This window comes from Melospiza georgiana, chromosome 4, assembly GCF_028018845.1.
Source record: "Melospiza georgiana isolate bMelGeo1 chromosome 4, bMelGeo1.pri, whole genome shotgun sequence".
Classification (NCBI taxonomy): domain Eukaryota; kingdom Metazoa; phylum Chordata; class Aves; order Passeriformes; family Passerellidae; genus Melospiza; species Melospiza georgiana.
The window spans coordinates 51,992,081-52,014,346 of record NC_080433.1 but is presented as its reverse complement, the minus strand read 5'-3'; the positions used below and the strand labels follow the sequence as shown (position 1 = coordinate 52,014,346).

At 36.6% G+C, this 22,266-nt stretch overlaps 1 protein-coding gene across 1 annotated transcript in view; it reads right to left on the bottom strand.

Annotated features, from left to right (window-relative positions):
- ADAMTS20 (ADAM metallopeptidase with thrombospondin type 1 motif 20) overlaps positions 1–22,266 on the bottom strand; it is an 85,229-nt gene that overhangs the window by 5,882 nt on the left and 57,081 nt on the right. Inside the window, exons 28-31 of the mRNA XM_058022645.1 lie at positions 21,025–21,201; positions 3,457–3,624; positions 2,111–2,284; positions 632–802 (exon numbers count right to left, since the gene is read on the bottom strand). Of these exons, the coding sequence (XP_057878628.1) occupies positions 632–802; positions 2,111–2,284; positions 3,457–3,624; positions 21,025–21,201 (690 nt within the window). The remainder of the gene's footprint in view (positions 1–631; positions 803–2,110; positions 2,285–3,456; positions 3,625–21,024; positions 21,202–22,266) is intronic.

Here is a 22,266-nt window from a genome sequence, read left to right as displayed (position 1 = left end):
GTATGTCAGCTCTGAGCCTGGCAAAGCCTCTCATTGGAGGCGCACCGCCTTGGGCTGGAGCAGCAGTGCACAGAAGTGAAGGTCTGCAATTGTAACGTGTGCAAGGAGCCACAAAGCCCCATGGTGCCCTTTTCTCAGAGGCTCCAGAGCCATTCCCTCTCAGCTGTGACAAATGCACAGCCAGTCATTCCCTCTCAGCCGTGACCCATGCACAGCCAGTCATTCCCTCTCAGCTGTGACCCATGCACAGACATGCACACACAGGCAGTGCAGATGGGCAAGGGAAACAAAGCACTGATCAAGCACTTCACAGAAATCAAGGAAAATCATTTTGGTTACTTCATTGAGGTCAGCTTGCAAGAGAGTTTCCTGGGACCCAGCAAAGGAATCCTGTGGTAGGGGCAGCTCTCCTCTAGTTAGTGATCATAGATCCTGGGTGGTTAAGGGAGGACTCATAACAGCCTCCACAATAAGTCATGGTTGACTTGGAAGGTCAATGTGGAGAAAGTTTAGACATGTTCAAATGCAAATAAACTTCTCCACACATGTAACCTACATTTTACAGCAATATAACATTCTTAAATGTAAAGATATATAAGAGATGTGTGAGCAGTACAATGTATTAGTGTACCTGTGACAGTTCTCCTGTGAGCACAACATATTTAGAGGGAGATACTCCACAGGTTTTGGATGATGGAGGCTTTGTGGCAGGATCACAGAAACTGTCATCGACTTGGAGCTGGTTTTCATTCACACATTTTACTTTCCTGTAGATCTCCTTCCTTCTAGATAATGCTGAACACTAAAAGTGAGAAAATTAGTCACAGTTCAACTAGACATGTACAGAACGAAGTTACCTACTGATTGGCACACGCCACTAAAACCGAGACAGCAATACCTTTTGACATCTGCTATCAATGTCAGACTAAATTATTCACTGAATCAAAGTATTTTACTTTGTTTTCAAAGTACTTCTAATCAGCTGGGAAAAAAACCAAAAAACAGCATAGAGTTACAATGACACAGTAACTGTTGGGTAAGACGGAGGAGAAAGTGAAAAGGTCAAGCCAAGATAACAGGCTGAGGGTAAAAACCCTTCCTTATGAAAAGGAAAGAGACAGAAAAGGATTTCAATGAAATATGAAAGAAGTAAGTTGGTCCTGAAAACAAAACAAGTTGATCTTGAAAACAGAACAAGAGGGAGAGGGAGAGCCTTGAAAATTCAGCATGCCAGATTATTAATATGACACAAATGCACAAAATGTATTTTTTTAATGTTGGAGAAAGGCTCTTCTGCACACCATTTCAGGTATTATACATAATTTTGGGTTTTTTTCTGTTCCGCAGCTTTATGTGTTTGCATGTTTGCAAAAATAACAAAAGTTATTAAATTTTTTGCAGGTAGAAAATAGTAATTACACCTTTAGAAATGACAGCTCTTTCCTGAAAGTATATGTAAATTTTTTTAAATATGAAAAAGCATATTTGGTAAGAGAATGCTGAGTTTTCTTTCCTTATCTTGCTTCCTCTTTGGTAGGAGTATAATGAGATTTATTTTGCTTCTTATCTTTTCTCTAACAAGAAAAGATGCTTCATGTTTTTAAGATGTTTTAAATCTTCCATACAGAACTTCTTATCAACACTGTTGTCCAAAGATTTTACCTCCATGGTATTTACTTCCACATGATATTTCTTCTGCATTTCTGTTCTTAAAAAGCTGCTTTTTAAAAAGATATTTCATAATAAGGATCTATTATACATCTTATGCACTTTGTTGAAAAGTATGCAGAGATAGTTCTATCAATAAATACCTGCTCAGAACTCCACCAGAGCTTTTGTCTACAACAATAGACAAGCAAATCCTGTAGAGACTATAAAAAGGGAGTATAAATAAAGCCTTTAACATTTTTTGTCACTTTTGAAGTTTTGCCAGCCTGACCTTCAAAATTTCCAGCACGGTCATTTGTTATTCTGCTACATAACAGCTACTAGAAATACATCCAAATGTGGGGGGGGGGGGGGGGGGGAATTTTAAAAAGAAGAGAAACCAAACTTATTATGCCGTATTACAGAACTCAATGAAGTCACAGAGGTTAGAAGCCTTGCTTACATTTCCCCATCGCTGTGCCAGCCAGCGGTGCTGCGGGCAGGGGCGCCGCTGGCAGTGCCTCGTGCTGGCAGGGCGCCGGCCGCGGCTGCACAGGGCGTCGCTCACCCGCCCCAGGCCGGACACCTGGCAGGAGACGTCCCTTTGCTGAACCCCCACTCCACAGGATGCAGAGCACTAAAAGAGACCAAAATTAGCTGTGTCACTGTGAAACGACACTGTCCCAAGAGGGAGTACTGCTGTCATTAGAAGTTCTTAGGATATTATTTCAAATAAGCTTCACGGCCTTTGTGATATGAGTACAATACCTGAATAAATTTATGGCGAAAATGCAAAACTATAATTAAACAGAAAATAATTGCATCTGAGGTACCTAACTGAGCTCTCTGCCTACCTTAATTCATGGTAGGGACGATCACTATAGACATGCAAAGCAGAAGTTTACATTTTTGCAAGATCAGTGATTGAAGATCTAAGTTTACATCTTGATTTTATTAGAGACTGACAGTCTTGTCTGTTTTAAAATACAAATACTACAATAAAAGAGAAAAAATCTCAAGTGTTTCAGGTTAGAAAATCTTGCAAAAAGTGTAATATTCTGAGGACACTACTTTTTGCAGGTAGAACTAACAATTTTGAACCCTGAAGAGCTTAAATGCCAAATGCCTCTTTACCGTCTTCTTGGCCAAAGGAATTTCACCATCCCATTAATGCCTGCTGAGACAAATCTAATTCCCTTTTACCCCAGGCAGAAGCACAATTATGTCCCAAAGCCCACCTAAACGCCCAAGCTCAATCAAAGTTCATATTGTTCTATCAAGCCTGGCCAAAATGTGGAGAGTGATACTGTGTCCAGTGTGGGGAATCTTGTGTTGAAAGAGTGAGTGAAATACAAAATATTGCAATGTGCTCAGTTACACACAATTTTACAACAAGGTGACAGATGTTTTATAAGACCAAACCAGGGAAAAGGCCAGTATTTGTGCCCACAAGTCCTTTTTCTTATCCTTTTCCCATAAACTTGGTTCCATTTGTTATTACTGAATTCATTCCACAAAGTAAGAAGTAAATTTTAAAAATTTACTATTAATTTATAAGGTAAGATGAAGAAAGTCTTAAGTAGCTATTGAGTACAAAATTCAGATTAGCAAATAATTTCAGTTTTCACAGACATTTATTTTTCATCACTCTTAAAAGAAAGAAAAAGAAACTACAATTAAGTGCTTGCTAATTCATCAATTTCATTGCTATGTGCATACTGACAATTTTTCCCAGTGAAGCAGTGTGTCATGAAAATGATATTGTCTTGTATTTTCATGGAGAACATAATTATGGAAGCTTTTACATACCTCTTTCCATCTGCTGGCCTTCCAAGAAGGACATCTTCCAGCTCTACATATTTTGTGTGTTCGTGGTTTTTTCAAATGTTTGCAGTTGTCCTCTTCTATTTTTGTTTGGAAGCTGTTAATGCAATGCACATCACGAAACTTCAAACCTTTTCCACAGGAAACAGAACACTGAAAAGAGAAGTGTTATTTCACTACTTTGCTAAAAATCTCAGAGCAATAAGAAAACCAGAAGAAGCTGTGGCCTCACCCAAAATGGACTCAGCCATTATAGGAGTTTCTGTATTATGACACAACATCTGCTGTACGTGTCTGAAACTTCTCTGTGAGCTCTCTCATACTGACCATTACAGATCAGGTGCCAAATATCTCTCACATCTTCATTAATGTCATCATTGAGAAATACCTGTGCTCAGCCATCCATATCCATGCAGGAGACAGCTTGATACTATGATCTCACAAGAACATGCTCTAACAGCTGTTTCCAGATGTGTACTGCTATTTTCACGTAGGCACGATGCTTATCACAAGCACCAAAGATAGGAAAATGCAATATCATGGCTATGTGTGTTTCTAGCTATTAGGCTACAAAGTCATGTTTGCTTGGCAACTCCCCTCCATGAGTTTTGGGTATCTTATGGAACGTGGCAAACAGGCAAGAGAAGAGGTATGAAGCAGACACTGCCAGTTAAAGCATGGTCCTTGGAGGTGTGGACCCCCCTCAGCATCCCATTTCTTCAGAAAGCTGCTACAATATACAGAGCTGGTTCTAGAACCAACCTTCCTTCCTTCCTTCCTTCCTTCCTTCCTTCCTTCCTTCCTTCCTTCCTTCCTTCCTTCCTTCCTTCCTTCCTTCCTTCCTTCCTTCCTTCCTTCCTTCCTTCCTTCCTTCCTTCCTTCCTTCCTTCCTTCCTTCCTTCCTTCCTTCCTTCCTTCCTTCCTTCCTTCCTTCCTTCCTTCCTTCCTTCCTTCCTTCCCTTCTTCCTTCCTTCCCTTCTTCCTTCCTCCAATGTCAAACTGTTGGGGCTGCAGGTTTGTTCTGTGAAACCCTCCCTGGCAGGGCGCCCTAGCCGAGACTAGAGCGTGCCTGATGGATCTGCTCTGCTGCAGAAATGGCCATTCCTCCGCTGAACTGCTGGACTACTGTCAGATTTCAGTGAGGTTGGATTTTAATTCATCACATCAGGGACGTCCTATGCACCTACAGAGTCAGGCTACAGGGCTTAGAGAGCTTTCAGGCAAGCAAGGAAGTCAATCAGCTGAACTTTTTCCACATTAGGTGGCTACTCAGCTGATTTCTCTTGAACCATGACCAACGCAAGTATAACTACTTTAGTGTTTTGTTCTTAAATATTGCCATTAATCCTATTTTACATCATCCTATATAAAAGTTTAGATCAATGGAGATGATTTTTTTTCTGTCTGGAAAGAGAACATGCTTAATTTGATCTAGGATTTTATCCATGATTTATTTTATGCTTGAAAAAGCACTTCCTATGGGAAGATAATTGATTCAGGTAGAAAAATAATAGTCCAATAAAAATTGAATTTTTTAGTGGATATGAAAAAAAATTTAAATATAGACTTTCTTCAAAAGAAATGAAGATATTTCTCTTCCCTTTATGTCATATCATCATCATCTACATCATTATCATTACAGGCTAACTTAACAAAGCATTTTTGAATACATAAGTCTTCTATTTTTAGGAAAATAAGTTCAGGTAAATATCTGCCTGAGAACAACAGCTGGATGAAAGTTTTTAAAATAGAGAACAAGCAGCTATAATAAATTATTCTGCTAGGTAAGAAATGTTTTTGTTTAACAGTTTGTTAAGCAGAATCTCAGCTTACTCAGTTGTCCTCAATATCACAAGGTTTTCTATGTCTTTAAACATTTCTATGTATAATCTTAAAGGTTTAATTGAAACTGCCACTGTGCTTAAAATTAAAACTTTGCAGAACAAAGCAATACATTTGTCACACAATAAAATGGGTGACATATTTCTCTTATGCAACTATATTTACAAAAAAGATAAGGGCACTGATTTGGCCACAGTTTGCCTTTTACACATCTACACTAAAATCTCCATGAAAAGAATGCTTGTTTCTAAATTAAATTATTTTGCTCTCAGCAAAACCCCTCAATACATCTTTTTTAAATAATGTTCTTGCAGTTTTACAATTTATGTTTTACTAATTTGGAAAATACTTTAAGATAGTAGAATAACAACAAATAGCTGAAATTTTAATATATGACTAATGTATGTCAGAAAACTTAAAATGTTTAAATCATATAATTATAAAACCCTTTCAGAAGACTTAGCTCTGAATTCAGAGGATTTATTTATCAAAACATGATAACTTGCACAAAAAATAGAATTCTGTTAGTATCTGATAACTGACTCCACCTTCCCTTAAAGATTTTTTCAAGAATTTCAGACACAAACTATTGACATGAAAGACTCCTAAACTCTAAATATTCTTCCCTTTAATTCTTCAGCAGGAAGTGAAGTGCAGCTCACAATTATTTAACCTCCTTCGATGATGAGTCAGAAAAATCCTACATGTCTCTCCTTCCTCAGTGGCCTCCTCTGCAGAATAAATCAGGCTCCAGAGAGCCCCTCTTGTGGGACAGCATTCCAGGCTGAGAGCTGCAACCAAAGAAACTCTCCTAAGAAGTCTCCACTTCAGGAGGTGAGGCTACCACTACACAGAATAATCTCACAGCAGGCCACAGTCTCACTCTAATTTGTTGCCCTCAAAATTAAGTGCTAGGACAACACTTTTCAGCAGATTCATATCTTTGTTTATATACCTTGTGTGGATATATTATACTCAACAGAAGTTCTATTTCTTGTACAGGGCTCATGGCTGCTAACAGCAATAGCTGTGCATTATCTTATCCTGCATCCCAGCCTTAGAAAGATCTTCCCCTATCTCTACTCACTAGATACAGCATTACACATTTACTTCCACACAGGTGAGAACTTGATCTGAATTTCTGTGGTTGGCCTGGTTTTTTTCTCTTTGTTGGTTCAAATTCAACTGAGTTATATCTCTGTTATATTTAAATTTCCTTATCTGGATCTTTATAATGTCCTTATTTGATCTTTATAATTTGTGCTATTACTTCTAAAGAAAAAACTAAAGAAAGATTTTTGTGTTAATTTATTAGAAGGTATAATTACCAGTTCCAGAGAAATGCCTGCTTCTCTTTTATAAGGATGTTCTACTTACCTTTGTAATTAGAATACATGAATTAAAAGGGTGAGTTCAGAAAGGAAAATACCAGCTTAGATGTTAAAAATAACAGAGGCTTTATGTACAGTTATTACAAATACTTCACTTAAATACTGTTTAGCTTTGATGACTAAAAGCAGCTGAAACCTAGGTATCTTAATGTAAAAATACAGAAATTCAGATGAAAGATACCTAAAATCTGAAGCAGAAACTACTTTCAATTATTTTAAGAATGTTCATCTTTTTAAAAACTAAAAAATATAGGAAATATAAGTTATCGTTTCAGTAATGTAACTTGTATAAGTAAACTGATCTAGTTTTTCTTTGCTGTAAAAGACAATAAGTTACAAAATACTGCTAACTCATATCATGTAAATATCTACATTTAAATAACTTTTTCCAGGGAGATTTTCATTCCATATCAATTTAATGCTATGTTTAAAACTTAAAAAGACATGTTCAACATGTTGGGACTATATAAAAAAGCATTAAATGCATTAAATACTTAAAAGTGTACAGAGACAATATTTCTGCAAATAGATTTGCTATCTCCTTTTTTCCCATTTTCATCAAGATCTGATTCTCTGTTCACATGTATCCAAACCTTCTGTTGAATATATCTTGCACTGATAAAAAGGACTGTCACTCTGCAAGAAGTGATTCACTTGCATCCTCTTAGGGGTTTCAACTTAAGAGCTTTTCAGCTGAGGATTTTTTGTGGGTTTTTTTTGTTTGTGTGTTTTTCTTGTTGTTTTGTGTTTTTGCTGGGTGTTTTTTACTTAATTCACGAAAGAGCACTGATGTTTAATTCATTATATTAATGAATGGAATTCTGATGGAATTAAACTTCTGATACTTGTAAAAGCTAGAAAACCCCACAGATATTAAGCACCTGTAAACTTCTGCTTAAATATAATAGCCAAAACTTAAAAACAAATAAAGCACTAAACTAAGATGTGCCTCTCAGCAGCTTTGCTACAGCTAAGTGCTTGGGGTGCTGCATCTCCTGGAATTTCATGGAGCTGCTCCTGCCTGCCTCAGAGTGGTTCCAGAGTGCCAGATTCCTACAGCTGCTGCAGTGACCATCTCCCACCTATCACAGTGTGAGGAACAGAAATCTAAATATCTCTAAAGACCAGATCCTTTACAATTTCACTGGGACATCAATGAAATTTAGGCAACTGATTTAAGGACTGTTATTCTTAAAGCCTTGCAAACATATCAGTTACAGAAGCACCTAGATTGCCCTAAGCCACAGCCAAGGACCTTAAAAAAGTTATCTTAAAAAGTGGTAAGAGTCTAATTCTACATGCATGCACAATCTTTTTAACAGATTGGCCAGCTCAGTGCTTTACAAATCCATAAGGACAATTAGCATCCTGAAAACAGATTTCCTTCTATTTCTAATAACAAGCTAAAGAAAGAAATTGATCTAAGTGTACACTGAGTGCACAGCAGATGAGTGAAGCACATGGCCAAACACAGTGATAGATGACATTTAGTGCAACTAAATGCTCCTATTTTGTTTTTTTTAACACATGAAAAAGCTAATACACTTGCCATGGATGTAGAAGATCCAGGATCATCAGTGGAAAGTCTCAGAAGGTATATTATTCCATATGTACAGTATTCTCCTGAAATTTGGTATATTCTGGCTTTATTCCTTAGATAATATATAAATGAGTTCTCTAAAGGATCACTTCCTCCCGAAGTGCTTTGGCATCATATGCAGGCAGGCTAGAGAAGACTCCTCCAGTCCAATACACTACTACAATACACTACATTACCTACTTGGTCAGGGAGACTCCTGACCAAGTAGATAAGTTTTGCCTGTCCTCCATTACAGAGAGCAAATAGCAAAGACAGAACACCAAATCATGCAAATGCTGAATAAAAACTTTTCATCAATATCAAGTGGGGAATGTCTGCATTTCTGCGTGGACAGAGCATAGATATGCTCAGTTCCTAGAACGAAAATATAGATTCCATAGAAGATCTGAGCAGGATTTGAAGTGCCTAAAGGCATCTAAATGCAGCTTACAGGGAGATGTCTTGCACTGAGCTCTAACCCCACCAGTCAGTTTTTTCTTTAGAGAGCTGCATACTGAACACTGAGCTAAGACACCTGCCTGCCTGCCTGGCCTCCCTTCAGCTCTGTAATGTCAGTAAGAACTGTCAAATTCTCACTGGTGCAGGAGCAAGGCCTTATTCTGTTCTCAGGAAGCCACTCCTGTCCTCTCAGTGCATGGAGCCCACAGCGCATCTCCTACAAGGCTGAACCTTCCCCTCCATGAGCCTGTGTTCCTTCCCGAAGCTCTTCACGTGTTATTGCACACTCTCTGTGGAATAAATTCCTCTCACTGCTTGGTGCCCACCCTGATGTGATGGGGGTCTTCCCAAGGCTTCACTCTCCTGACCAGGGAAAGTAGAACTGCACTAATTCTGGCTGCTTGACCACCCTCCACTCTAACTTCAACATGGTCCTTGACTACTTGAGCGTGGTCCTCACGGCTCAGTTTGTCTATAATGTGGTTTCATTGGTATAACATTCCACACAACGGGAGGTTTATGGTGAGAGAGCAAAATTTTCCATGTATTTTCTGCAGATTAACCACATAGGAAGAAAAAATCCGTAAGAACATAAATCTCAGAAGAAATATGAACATTTCCTCCAAAAAATGCAAATTGAAAAAACCCCATCCTGTTACCATTTTACACAGAAATTCTAGCACTTGTCTCAACATTGGATAAAGTAATATTTCCCACATGCCATGTTCTTTTAAAAACATAAATCTGCACTAAAAGCTGGATTTCATTACAATTGTTCAAAGTCATTCCATAACACTGCTAACTAGGCTTCATCTGTTTGTGTTTTCTTCATAGCAATAAAGAGCCTGACAAAACTCATGCTTTCTGTGGCACAGATGGACTCTCAGACAGGCATGCCATCATCAATTCCTCCCAAATTAGGGCTCTTTCTGCAGCAGACATGCAACTTCACTAAAAGCTTTTTGATTCTTTTGCTACTATTATTTCATTGAAAAGTTGAAGACCTTGTATTATTTGGTGGATTCTGTACCAAATTTCCATAACCTTTTCTTTAGAGGAGAAAAGTGCTTTGTGTAGTTTACCTGGTAGCCTAGTGAGCTTCTGGATACTGAAAAACAGACCAGTAAATAGAAAGCATGTAATAACTTCTTTTTGTATTTGTTTTAGATATACAGAGATTTAAAATATAAATGCATGACTGGAAGATGACAGAGGTAATTTTCTTCATAGTAGCTAGTGCAAGATTTTTGATTTGTGTTGAAAACACATGGATAATTTAGTTATTGCTGAAGAGTGTCACACAGCATCAAGGATAGCAAGGAGGCTGGAGGTGCAAAAGTTTTGAGGGGACGCAGTCCAGACCAAGTAATGTCATGATCAGCAATAAAAGCCGTGGGGAAGAGGGAGGAAGCCATGTGGGAGATGGCATTTTTCTTCCCAAAAAATGATCACTCATGATGTAGCCTTGCTTTTCTGGGGATGGTTGAACACCTGCCTGTCCATTGGAAGTGATGAATGAATCCCTTGGTCTGCTTTGCCTGTTGGTGCAGCTTTTGCATAACCCATAAAAATAACTTTTCTTAACCCATGAGTTTTTCTCCTTTTAACCTCCCAATTCTTGCTCCCATCCCACCAAGGGAGAGGGAGGGAGTGGTTGTGTGGTGTTCAATACCTACAGGGACTAAGACACAACAGCAGCACTGAAAAAGGATAAAACATATTATAAATGTTAAAAGATATTTTCTTCTTTTTTCTGCCTTTTTTTCAGTCAGGGACTTTTGTGACTGGACAGGAAGTTCAGTTTAAAATGGGATTAAACATGGTAGTTGCTTGAGTTGTCTGACAAACTGCATTTTAATGATCTCTAATTGGCCCAAAAGCCTGTTTGTACTCTTTTAATATTCTAGAAGTAGAGAGGGATCACAACTGCACAATTAATAAAACAGTATTTTGAGCATTGCCTAGTCAAGAATTGCTTTCAACTTTTCATTTGCTGTATTAGAACTAGATCTTCTTTGTCTGCCTCCTCTGCTTGCTTCACCTTCCCAGGGGTTTTTGCAATGCTTGAGCACAATATGCATTTTTCAGATAAAAGCACTCAAAGAGTTGTTTATTGCTTTAAGTATGTTGACAACTGTTAAGAAGCAACACAGATTCTGTAATTAAATCCTGCTGAATTCTTTCATTTAGAGTCAGTAATTCTTTGCTAAAACAAGTACAAACATTTATGCCATTAGCTCATGCACCCAAAAAGGACCAAGGATCAAACATTCCATCACTCTTGAGAAAGAGTGGATTGAACTCCAAGAAATGTGTGTATTATTTACTGTTACATCTAAGTTACACCTATGTCAACTACAGAACTTACACTGAAGAATTTTTAAGTTCTCTCTTCGAGTATGGCTTGATTTCAAAAATTCAGTGTTATATCACATTTCTCTGATGTTCAGAAGATACGTTGATTAAGTCCTCCTTCCATCTGCAGTCTGTAAGTCTGCTTTGTCACTTTTCTGACTGTGCTTTTGCAGCCATAGAAATTGAAGGGGAGAAGACCAGGCTAAGAAGGACCTACAGACATCATCCAATCCTCAATGCTGCTCAGTTTGAGTCAGCTATACACGGACCATTCCTGACAGCAGTTTGTCAGTCCTGTCTTCAATGTCAGGGATGCTACATCCTCACTGGCATGAAGTTCATCTTTTGTTCTTTCCCAGGCTTTAGGCAGAGGAAGGTCAAAATTGTGGATATTCTTCTGTTCATGCTCTACAGTGAGACTTCACAGTACAAGCTGCCAGCTCTATGCCACAAAAAAGGCATACTTTTTACCTGTGCAAGTACCATCACCTAAAAACTACAGATTTAGATTATCTGTCCTAGACTGAACCCTCAATGTAATGGTTAAAGCTGCCTGGTAGTCCTTTCTGAATCCTTGTTAAACCTGGATTATGGCTCCGCAATCACCATACCTCACCTTAATTATTAAGAAAAATTTTAACAGACTCTGAAATTCATTTTTAACCCCAGATCCTTATACATCCAATATAAGCAATATATTGCTGTGAGCTGCAGGGTATTTTTACAAGGAAATAAACGTAGGGAAGCTTAAGAGACCTTATTCTAACATATGAAGAAAGCCTTCTTCTGTGACCTGAGTTATTTATAACTAGATTCTTCAGATTGCAATCATGTCTTTCTAGCTAATGTTGTCCTAAACTTCATCCAGAAAGTATCACTGGACATTATTTTTGCATCAGAATTGCAGTACTTATGATAATACCTCTTCTGTATTCAGATAGCTTTCAAGTAAGAGTACTGCTCTGCGCTTAACATAAACTTATAAGTTATATTTATAAACTTATTTATAGTGTTACTTCAAAAGCATATATTTGAAGACCACCTTTCAGGACACCTCCCCAGCAATTTCACCTCAATTACTTGTAATTAATAAAAAAAATCACAAATGTGGTGTAGTATACATAACTTTTGTAATGGCTTTCCTACTGTTGAAGGTCAGTTCTCATTATTTTTTATATGGGAAATTTAAAAGTTTACTTTTCAGAAGCCATTCTCTTCAGCACAGGAGCTCAGGAAGGACAAGCCCTGTGCCAAGGAACTGCCACTACCTACTGCCCTGAGTGGAATGGACCAGAGGACAATCCGCTCCAAGTATCATCATCTAATATTGGAATTTTTAAATTCAGAAACAAAAGAAGGCAGTGATCCTTTTCTCTAGTCAGCCCAAGAGGGACTTCTACATTTTTTCCTCCTTTCAGTCTACCTACATATTCTGGCTGTGTAACAAGTGGAGAAGCAGGCAGACACCAAGTTTCTACAATTCACATTGTTTTCTGAGGCTTCCAGGTTACTGGGGATGTTAACACCAGAGTGCACTGCAGTACAACCTCAGAGCTATTTGCAAGTGGCAGCTGAGCATAGAGACTGCCATGGTTCTCTGAGGTCATCTAACCTGGCCACTGTCCCCAGCCATACCTTTTCTGTCAGGACTGAGCACTGTATGCTCCTTAAAAAGCTGCTTCTACTGGACTACTTTTCAGATAATTTTCTTTCAACGTTCATCTTAGGGGTAACAAAAACTCCTGAATAACCATTTTCCAAGCATGCCGAAGTATATCTATTTAACAGATGGACATAAATGAGAAGTTACATACATCTACATATAAACACAGAAAAAGCAGGAATGATGGGGGAATAAGAGGATTAAAGGCAGATTTTAGGATTGATGTGGATAACAGCAAGGAAAAACTGCTGAGAGGATATATCTGGCATCTACTAGGAATGTGCAATTACTCCTAAACATAAAGACATCTTGACTAAAACAAAGTCAGAACCATCAGCACATACACTGAAAGTAAAGGATTTCACGTCTGAAGAAGCCACACTCTGCTGATGATGCTGAGAAACTTTAGAAGATATTTTTTTAAGTTGACACCACATGGTCTGAATTCTTTTGTCCAATGCAGCTGGCTGTATCCTTACTGCCAGAAAATGGCAATCTGCCTGGATGTCAGATGAACAACCATACTCTTTGCAGCTGTTGGAAAAAATCAAAACCAGAATCCTTGAGATTCCACTTAATGATTATTTACAGAATGTCTTTTATTCATTCCAGATATATTTGTGAGTAAGTCTTAATTTGGCCTACCTTTCTGACATCTCAAATACTATGCATTTCTCCAAGTTCAGAACAAATAAAACAGATGACCAGGTCCTTCTTTGAAAGCCCTATCATGTTTTTCCCCCTCAGGATGAACACCACTATTCTGCCCATCACTGCCTAAAGCCTGAAATCCTTCTTGATGCCAACTACAGAGCATTTGAAAACCAGACCATGCTCGTGGGCAGACCAACTCCCCACGAGTTACTATGCTCAGCTCCCCACCTACTGAGATACTCAGGCAGGCTCCACTGTGCCTTGTATTCCTACACTGTCTACATGTATTCATAAATGAGACTGAGCTTGTCCAGTCAGCAACCTTCTCTTTGTTTTACCTACATGATTCACATGACACTATTAGACTTTCAAACAAGCTTTTAGCTACTACAATAACACAGGAACAATGGATTATGGAGATGTGAATGTGGGTGGAAATTTAAAAATAATAATCCTATTTTCATGAGTTCTCATTCAACAGTGGTGACACATCACATTTGCTATCTCATCTACCTCTTCCTATATATCTTCCATTTTGTCTCTCAATTACAGTAAAAATTGAATTATCTAGTTTTTCTTCCTGTCTTACATGCACTTGATTTGAGTCTTTGTCTGGTTACCACCTGAGAATCAGGAAACCAAGAGGTATTTCTGCCTCCTTTCAGTAGCCACTTGGCAGGTTCAGTTACCTCATGTGCAGTCCTAAATTTGTCACTGAAGGTTCTGCTTGTATCTGTGCTAGAAACTTTACCATCAGCCCTCATTCAAGCAATACTGAAACTGTCATTCATGACAGTATATATTAAAACAATGAAAAGTATGATCAGCTTATTAATTGCTGGGAGTGAGAGAAAAAATAAACTACTGTGTTCAGCCAGCATTCCTGCAGCAGCTAATCTGGTATGTGTACCTTTCATCATCTTTCAGCTGAATGACATACAACAGACTGAGACAAATCATAATTAAAAATACAGAAACATTAGTAAATTAAAAAACAAAACCAACACCCCTAACAAATAATTCTGCCTTACCGTTCCTTCTGAAATCAGTGGCAGTCAGGAACAGAGCTAGACTCTCACTAGGTCTTTTTGAAAATATAATATAATTTAAATATATTAAAATATAATATAATTTAAATTTGTGTCAAATTTACAAAATTGCAGTCCTGCCCTGTCCCTTTGATACCTTCTTTAAGAGCTTCAAATAGGCACTTTCTCCATTACAGCATCACAGACATCAAATTGCTGACTTGGCCAGACTTCAGCAAGACTCATCCTTCTGCACCCCACAGCCATGAAGCACTAGTAACACTTCTAAGCAATTACATGAAAGCACTGGAGGCAGGGAGTAAAATGCAAGAATCAAGGCTGGCAGAAATGGAGACAGGAGACCTTAAGGAAATCCACCATGAGAAAAAGAAATGCAGGGGTTTCTCTCTGTTTCAAATAAATGGATAAATTTCCGGACACATTTTTCAAATAGAGAATAATAGATGTATCTGTGTCCATCCAGCAGCTGTGTTCAAAAACCTCCATGAAAACCAAACAGCAACCCAAAATTAGTCCATTTATTGCTTCCAAAAAGGGGACACAGTTTAACAGACTCTATCACAGGTAGTTTAGCCTCCAGCCTCCTGTGAAGCTGGGGAAAACAAATAAATGCACAGGACTGACATAATCTGCACTCTCACTGAAAAATAACTTGGACCCCTTGAGAGGGACATTTTGTTCACAGGTCTTCACAATAAAAGTTGGAGCACATTTTTAATATGATGGAGGACGATATTATGGAAGCTACATTTCCACAAAGGGGTTGCACAGTTAAAAAGTCTTTTGTAATATTTTAACTATTTAAAATTTCATTGTATTATCTTAAGGGATAGGGCCTTTTCCATTAACCAGTTACAAAATTAAGTAGACATAAGACAGTTTTACCACAGTAGGTGAATTAGTTTTAGCTGAGTTTGGAAAAATCTAAAAATGAGCAAAAGAAATGCTGGTTCCCAGCCAGTGCAAGCTTTGATTTATCATTTTTCATCATGTTAGCAACAGCAAAAGAGTAGCTCAGAAATTAAAGGAATGGCAAATACATAAGCTCTATGTGCCTTTCCATTCTATAAAAAACATCACGTTGTATAAATTTTTTAATTCAATTAAAATCTAAGATTTTGTATTCAAACTTTAAAAAACTTGAAATAAAAAGCAATATGTGCTGGCACAATATAGTACTGTCAGAAATTTTTTAAACTTTTCAAAAGCATAGAAAATACAACTTTTTTCTATGGCACTTAACTAAATATAACCGAATGAATTAACACCCCCCCCCCCAATTTATATTAAATATTATTTTAGCATGAAAATATGAGTCAATTTTGGATGAGAAATGCAACATTTTACCTACCTTCACATGTTGAAATCCAGTTTCCTTTCAACCTAAACCACTTTTCTGTATATTTTCAATTTACTAACAGTATTTCCAACATTACATTTCCTGTACATAAATATAAGCAGGCATGGAAGCTTCTGAAGGACTGATTCAGCAGGAAATCTAAGTGTTTAATCCTGCTGTCACTGAAGGGAAAGGGTCACAAATGCTAGAACACATACTCATCAACAGAGCAGCCTGTCATAGGGGAGTCACCAGTCTGCCACAATTACTGGTTTTCAAAGAAAGGACTAAGAAATCATGCAGTACAGAACATTGCTCATTTCCTAACCCATTCCAGGTAATAAAAATATTTACGTATGGACCCTCACAAATGTTTGAAAATGCTAGTACTTTAACATTTATCTAATATCTTAAATCTGAGTTCCAAAACCACTTTGAAACAACATTTATGAGTTCTGGCTGGGGTTTTCAAAGCTGCCACACACACAGGCAGCTCAGAATGATTTTCACAAGGATTTGACCAACTAGAACCCTTCAGCTTTTCTGAAAGTTCTAATAAATACACCAGTAGCTTCACATTCCTTTCATTCTCATTAAATGGCTTATGTATTTAGGCATGGTATTATGCATTACCTGCTTCTTTTCTCCTTTCATTATATTCTGGTTGTTGGGGTTTTGTGTGTGGGTTTTTTGTTGTTTTTTTTCTGGTGTGTGTGTGATTTCATTATTATCATTATTTACTGGTTTTATTTTGACTATGTCCCACTCTTGTCCTCTTTCTAAGTGGAAGGTCTGAAAGTTCTGAAAACCTCTTCCTGACAAAAGTATTTTAAGAATTTAAAAACCATGTTATGTCTTAGATATTAAGAGTTGAGCTTTATATTGGGATCCTCATTCTTCTCTGTGTTTTGTCACTCACTAAGTGGGAGAGGACTGGGCCACTAAATTACAGCCCCAGCAGAAGATTCAGGGGCTAGGATCTTTCAGCTTTACCATCAAAAACTATCTATCTATTTCAGTCCAGTAGGTCAATGGCATAAACACTGCTTGTATCAGTAACAATATTTTTTGTGTTCAAATACAAGATCTTTCCCCATGACAACATCACTGAAGTATAGTATGAAGTTAATATCAACACACAGGTTAAAGAAAACCCTCACTTTCAGCAAAAATGGTTAGTATCTGGCCTACCCTTTATTTTTTAAGGGCTTTAAACATTAACATTCCTTAATAAAGAGCACAATAAATATAAATACAAAGCCACACAACATGCATGAAAAAGAAGGGTTAAAATGCAACTGTATTTCACAGACACAAGTCACAGTCATTAAATTAAATTATTACACATTCATTATAACTTATTTATTATTTCAAGCTATACAGGCAACATAGCACCAAACAGGAGATTTTCCTCTCAATGAACATTACACAAATATTTTGTTTTTGAATTTTGGAAGCATGTATTTTCTTTCATTTTTATCAGAATGACCTGAAATAAAATTCACTACCCCAAGACTGTTTTATGACATTATTTGGGCAGTGACATGTGCTATCAGTTATCTCTGATAAGGCCTCCCTCCCATTTCCAAAGTTTCAAAAAATGAATAGCAGATGCTAACATCAAGATTTCAGGCAGTGGGATATTAATTTAATGTGCTGTATTGGCAATGAGGTATTTTGAAGTTCAACATTAGGCAGCAGCAGAAGTAGAGGTAAAAAACTGAAGGTGGTTTTGAAAACCAAGTTCACTGATTCTGAATTCCCTTTTAATATAAAAGATTATTTTTAAAGATATAAATACTTTTTACACATTAGAAAAAGTGAATGAAGGCACTTATACACAGCAAGAATTTTTGCATGAAAATGAAAACAAATAAATATTTTACATATGAAACTTTGGCCTGCTTCTGCTCCTGGAGAAATCAATGGGATGCCTGGCAGTGACAACGCTGGAAGGGAACTGGGACTATTTCTAAAAAATAGATTCATATACTTAAAAATTAATAGCAGGTTTCTTCCACTACTGCAAAGACAGAATTACATCTAAATTATTCTGGAGCAAGTAAGTAGAAAACTGAAGAACTAGAAAGACAGCTGGTTTAAAGAATATTACATCATGTGTCTGAAGGGCAGTAAGAAATGACAGTAACACCTTTCAGAGACTTCAGGGTAACTTTGAAAATAATCCATTATTTTCATGCCTATATTCTCTGAAATCACAAGTAATACTTATGAATTACATACAAATCCTAAGAGGAAAAGAAAAAAAACCTTTTTTTTAATAAACATTTCGGACCAAAAAAAAGTTATCTTTTGTAAGGAGCTATCTATTCTTTCTAAAGAAACAGGAAAGGATGAGAACCAATTATATTTGAAGTTGAGACACATCTGGTTAAAATTTTCATGATAAAATTAGGTAACTACCGACACTCATACAAGAACTGATTGCCCAAATGAAATACAAAGCTTCCAAGGTAACATCAACTGCTACCACCAACTGCCTAAGCAGAAACCTTGCTGTTTGATACCTGGATCTTCAAGAGTTTTTGCAGGCACTGAAAAAGTAAAGAGGACCAAAAATAAGATCAAAATCGTAGTTGTCTAAAAATGTGAGCAAACTTTCCTCACTATGGAAAGTCTGAAAGTATTGTTTTCCCATATATAAACAGCTTATTTTATTCCTCCAGTGAAATTTTGGCCCAAGCTTCCTAAAATCTTTAGAAAATATATAAAAATTAAAGGAATAAACCTTTAAAATTTGAGATTTACATTCCTCACATGCATTTGGACAACTGCAGGAATCAGGAACAGAGGAGCACACAGCCTTTAAGCTTTGTGAGGGTCAGCTCCAGTAGCCACTGACAGATACTATAAAGTGTAACAGCCAACAGCTGCTAAACTGCAGAAAGCATCAACCAAAATTCTGGATTCAAATCATAAACTGAACCTTCTTTGCAAGGGCCTTTTGTGCATTTACAATACATGTTTTATGTTAATTATGTTGTGTAAAATCAATCAATAACTATAATAATAAAACAAATGTATTTAGAAAGGATACTGCTAAAAGTCCTCTGTTCTTAAATATATAGTAATTGCTAGTGGACAAGTTAGAATCACAGAATCATGGAGGTTGGAAAAGACTTCCAAGATCATCTAGTCTTGTGTGACAGTTTCTGCTTAGGTTTTAACACTGGAATCCCACTAGTAGACACAAAAGCTTGATGCATTGCTCACCTGGCACAGAAATATTACTCAATATTTCTATGAAAAATATAAATAGTTACTTTTCTGGTTCTTGCAATCTTACAGAGATGGGGGTAAATGCAGATGTGACAGGCTTGAGGACTTCAGCAGCCAGAGAGCATCTAGTCATTAACAGGTCCCTATATTAAAGCATATTTTATGCCAGAAATGTGTAAGATAGGCAGGGCCATGATCTTTTGCCAAACAAAAAAATCACTAGTCAACCATGGCTAAAAAAAGATGTTTTTACTAGGCTACAACAGTATTCCTGTGACTAAAGTTTTACTGCTCCTTCCTTACAGTCATTCTTAATGAATAAATTCTGCTCTGCTTAAACAGCAACAAAAACCAGCTAAATCTCTGTGTTGGCAGCATTTAAACTAGTTAAATTATTTAAATGACAGCATATTTAATCTGTGAGCCTGCTTTTATTTCCTGAATCTGCTATGTTTGTTTCTGCACCATGAGATGAAATTAAATCTTTTATGGCTTAACCATAGAGCTTGCAATTATATATAAAAGAGGCCTCTCTGTCTGATAAATAGAATCCATTCTAAACTTAGTTTTTGAAGGATTAAATTGGCTTTTTGTGTCACTTGAGAAATAAACCAACATGAAAATCTTTATAAAACTGAACCATACACAACACTTAAAATTCAAGATCTTACAGGTAATCTATTAATGTAGGGCAAACTGAATTACTCAGGGAAGAAACAGGTTGTGAACAATTCTTGATCTAAAAGGAAAACAAAAATTGAGTTCAAAATCAGTTGTATGCTGAACCCTGCTTGTCTTCTCGGCACCTGATGAATATTAATTAGCAAGTCACTGCTAATTATTTGGAAAATGGCTAGATAAGATACTCTGGTGTTTGCTAAACACAAACCCTAAACTCTGCTTTGTGTAGTGGAAGAAAGAGATAACTGTGGTAAACAATTAAATAAAACTTACATTTTACAGTCTCTTTGCAATAAATTATAGCCTATATAGCATTAGCAATTGTTACAGTTGAAATCAGACTTTTTTTTAAATGCTGCCATATTAATTCAAAGAGAAAAATTACATAATTTTATTAATAAAAAAATTCAAATAAGTATTGTCCCAGACCACCTCTCAGAGATGTCAATGACAGGTTTTTTGCTGATTTTGATGGAACCAGAACTGGATCCAACCTCCTCTGATTGCCTTTATTCCCCTTAGAATTTAGCACAATAATCAATATTGTTGTCAAATTCACAGCTTCAAAATTGTAATGTGCTCTATACTGCAGAGCTTGCAATGATTACTTCAGTATGTTAATAATCTGCTAGTGGCAATTTTAAAGATTAATGTTGATTACAGTAGGCATTTTTACACATTAATAGACAGTGACATGAAGACAATAACATATTATAGTTACATACATAATTATACATAGATAACTTTAATTAGTCCCTGTTTTAAAACCACTAATATAAACTTTTATATACAAATGTACAAGTAATATGGAGCAAAATGTTTGATGATAGAATATAATATACATGGATGTGAGTTATTTTATACTTAAATATACTATAGGAAAAAGTTATGCACTAAAAAGTTTAGGGTGTTTTTGCAAATATAAATACATAGATAGTACTACAGCATAATTTACAGCATAAACTTATAAATTTAAACACATATCAAATTGTAATCCTTCCAAATGGAGCACTGTTAGGTACTGTTATGAGTTATGATGATTTCTGGTAATTTTCAAAATACTCCCTATGATGTTTTACAGACCATGATATTGCTCCCACTGAAGGAAATGGCTGTTTCTTATTCAATTCTATGACTGTAGGAACAATTTGTTTATAAAACTACATTGACTGTATTCCACCTGCATTATTATTTCATTGTCATCAACTTTAAAAAATGACATAAAATCTTGTAAAAGACATGGGGAAATACAGCAACAGAAAGAATAAGAAAGCAAAAAATATTATTGAATGCTATCGTACCGATTTCCACGGTCCCCGATGCCAAGAAACATCACCAGGGCAAGAATGCACATTACATTGTGCCATGTTAGGTGGCTTGTCTAGAATTTCACAGTTTTGATCACGCAACATTTGGCCAGAGGGAAGCTGACAAATCACCAGTCTTGTCTTTATTCCATCTCCACAAGTCTGAGTACACTGAAACACAGAATTTTATATGCAATAATTGTTATTAACAGAGTCATCACATACCATCAAACCAAAATATATAACAATCATCAGTACATCATATTATTTACTATGTCTATTTCCATATTCCCTGGACACTCTATTCAAGAATAAGGACTTAAAGTCTAATCTCATGTAATTCCCTCACCAAAACCTTTACCAAATGACACTTTTATGGTTCATCAAGTGATTTTCTGAAGGAAGTCTCAGTAACAGATACTCCATTAAGGAGAAGTAATTATGAGAATATATGTGCATGTATCTCTTTCTTTATTACAAGGAAAACAGCGACATTTTTTCTTAAAAGTAGTTTTCCCTGCCAAACAGTGCCAGAAAACTCAGATACTGGGCACACTTTTACACAGTCCAGTTTATACAGACTAAGTGTGAAATACTTGTAGGATTTCTGTTTGCCTGCAATTCTTCATTAGCAGTTCTCATTCCCAATGAGCTCTGAAACTCAAGCTATAATAGTTCAAACCTTTTTATGGTATTCTCAATTATTCTAAATTAGGAAAAAACTGTATAATCTGCATGAACTGTATCCCAAGTCTATGGCTGTGGACAGAAAAAATATGATATTTAGACTGACCTTGAGAACTGAATGGCTAAATCTGGCTAAAACAAGGAGAAAAGAGGTAAAACAAAAAAGTCACTCAACCAATTTTTCTTCTTTTTTCTATTCCAGTAACTGATATGCAAAAGTAATAAAAGTGGGCAAGAATCACAAGAGATTAAATTAGAATAAATGCAAAAATAAACAGCTTTAACTCTTTCTGTAGCATTTGAGCAGGAGTGTGTGGTCAAGATATAACATCACACAGCATGGAGACTAACATGTCCAATAACACCAAAAGTGTCATCAAAGTGTTTTAACCCAGGCACAACTTTTAGATGCATGATCCTATCTTGATACTCCTAATTTGTAACTACAACCCAGTAAACACTACTACTTGCAGTTACTATTGTTAGTACCTATGAAATTACATGGAATAAAGTTTCTCTACAGCTTCTTATGCTCATTTTTTTTTCTTA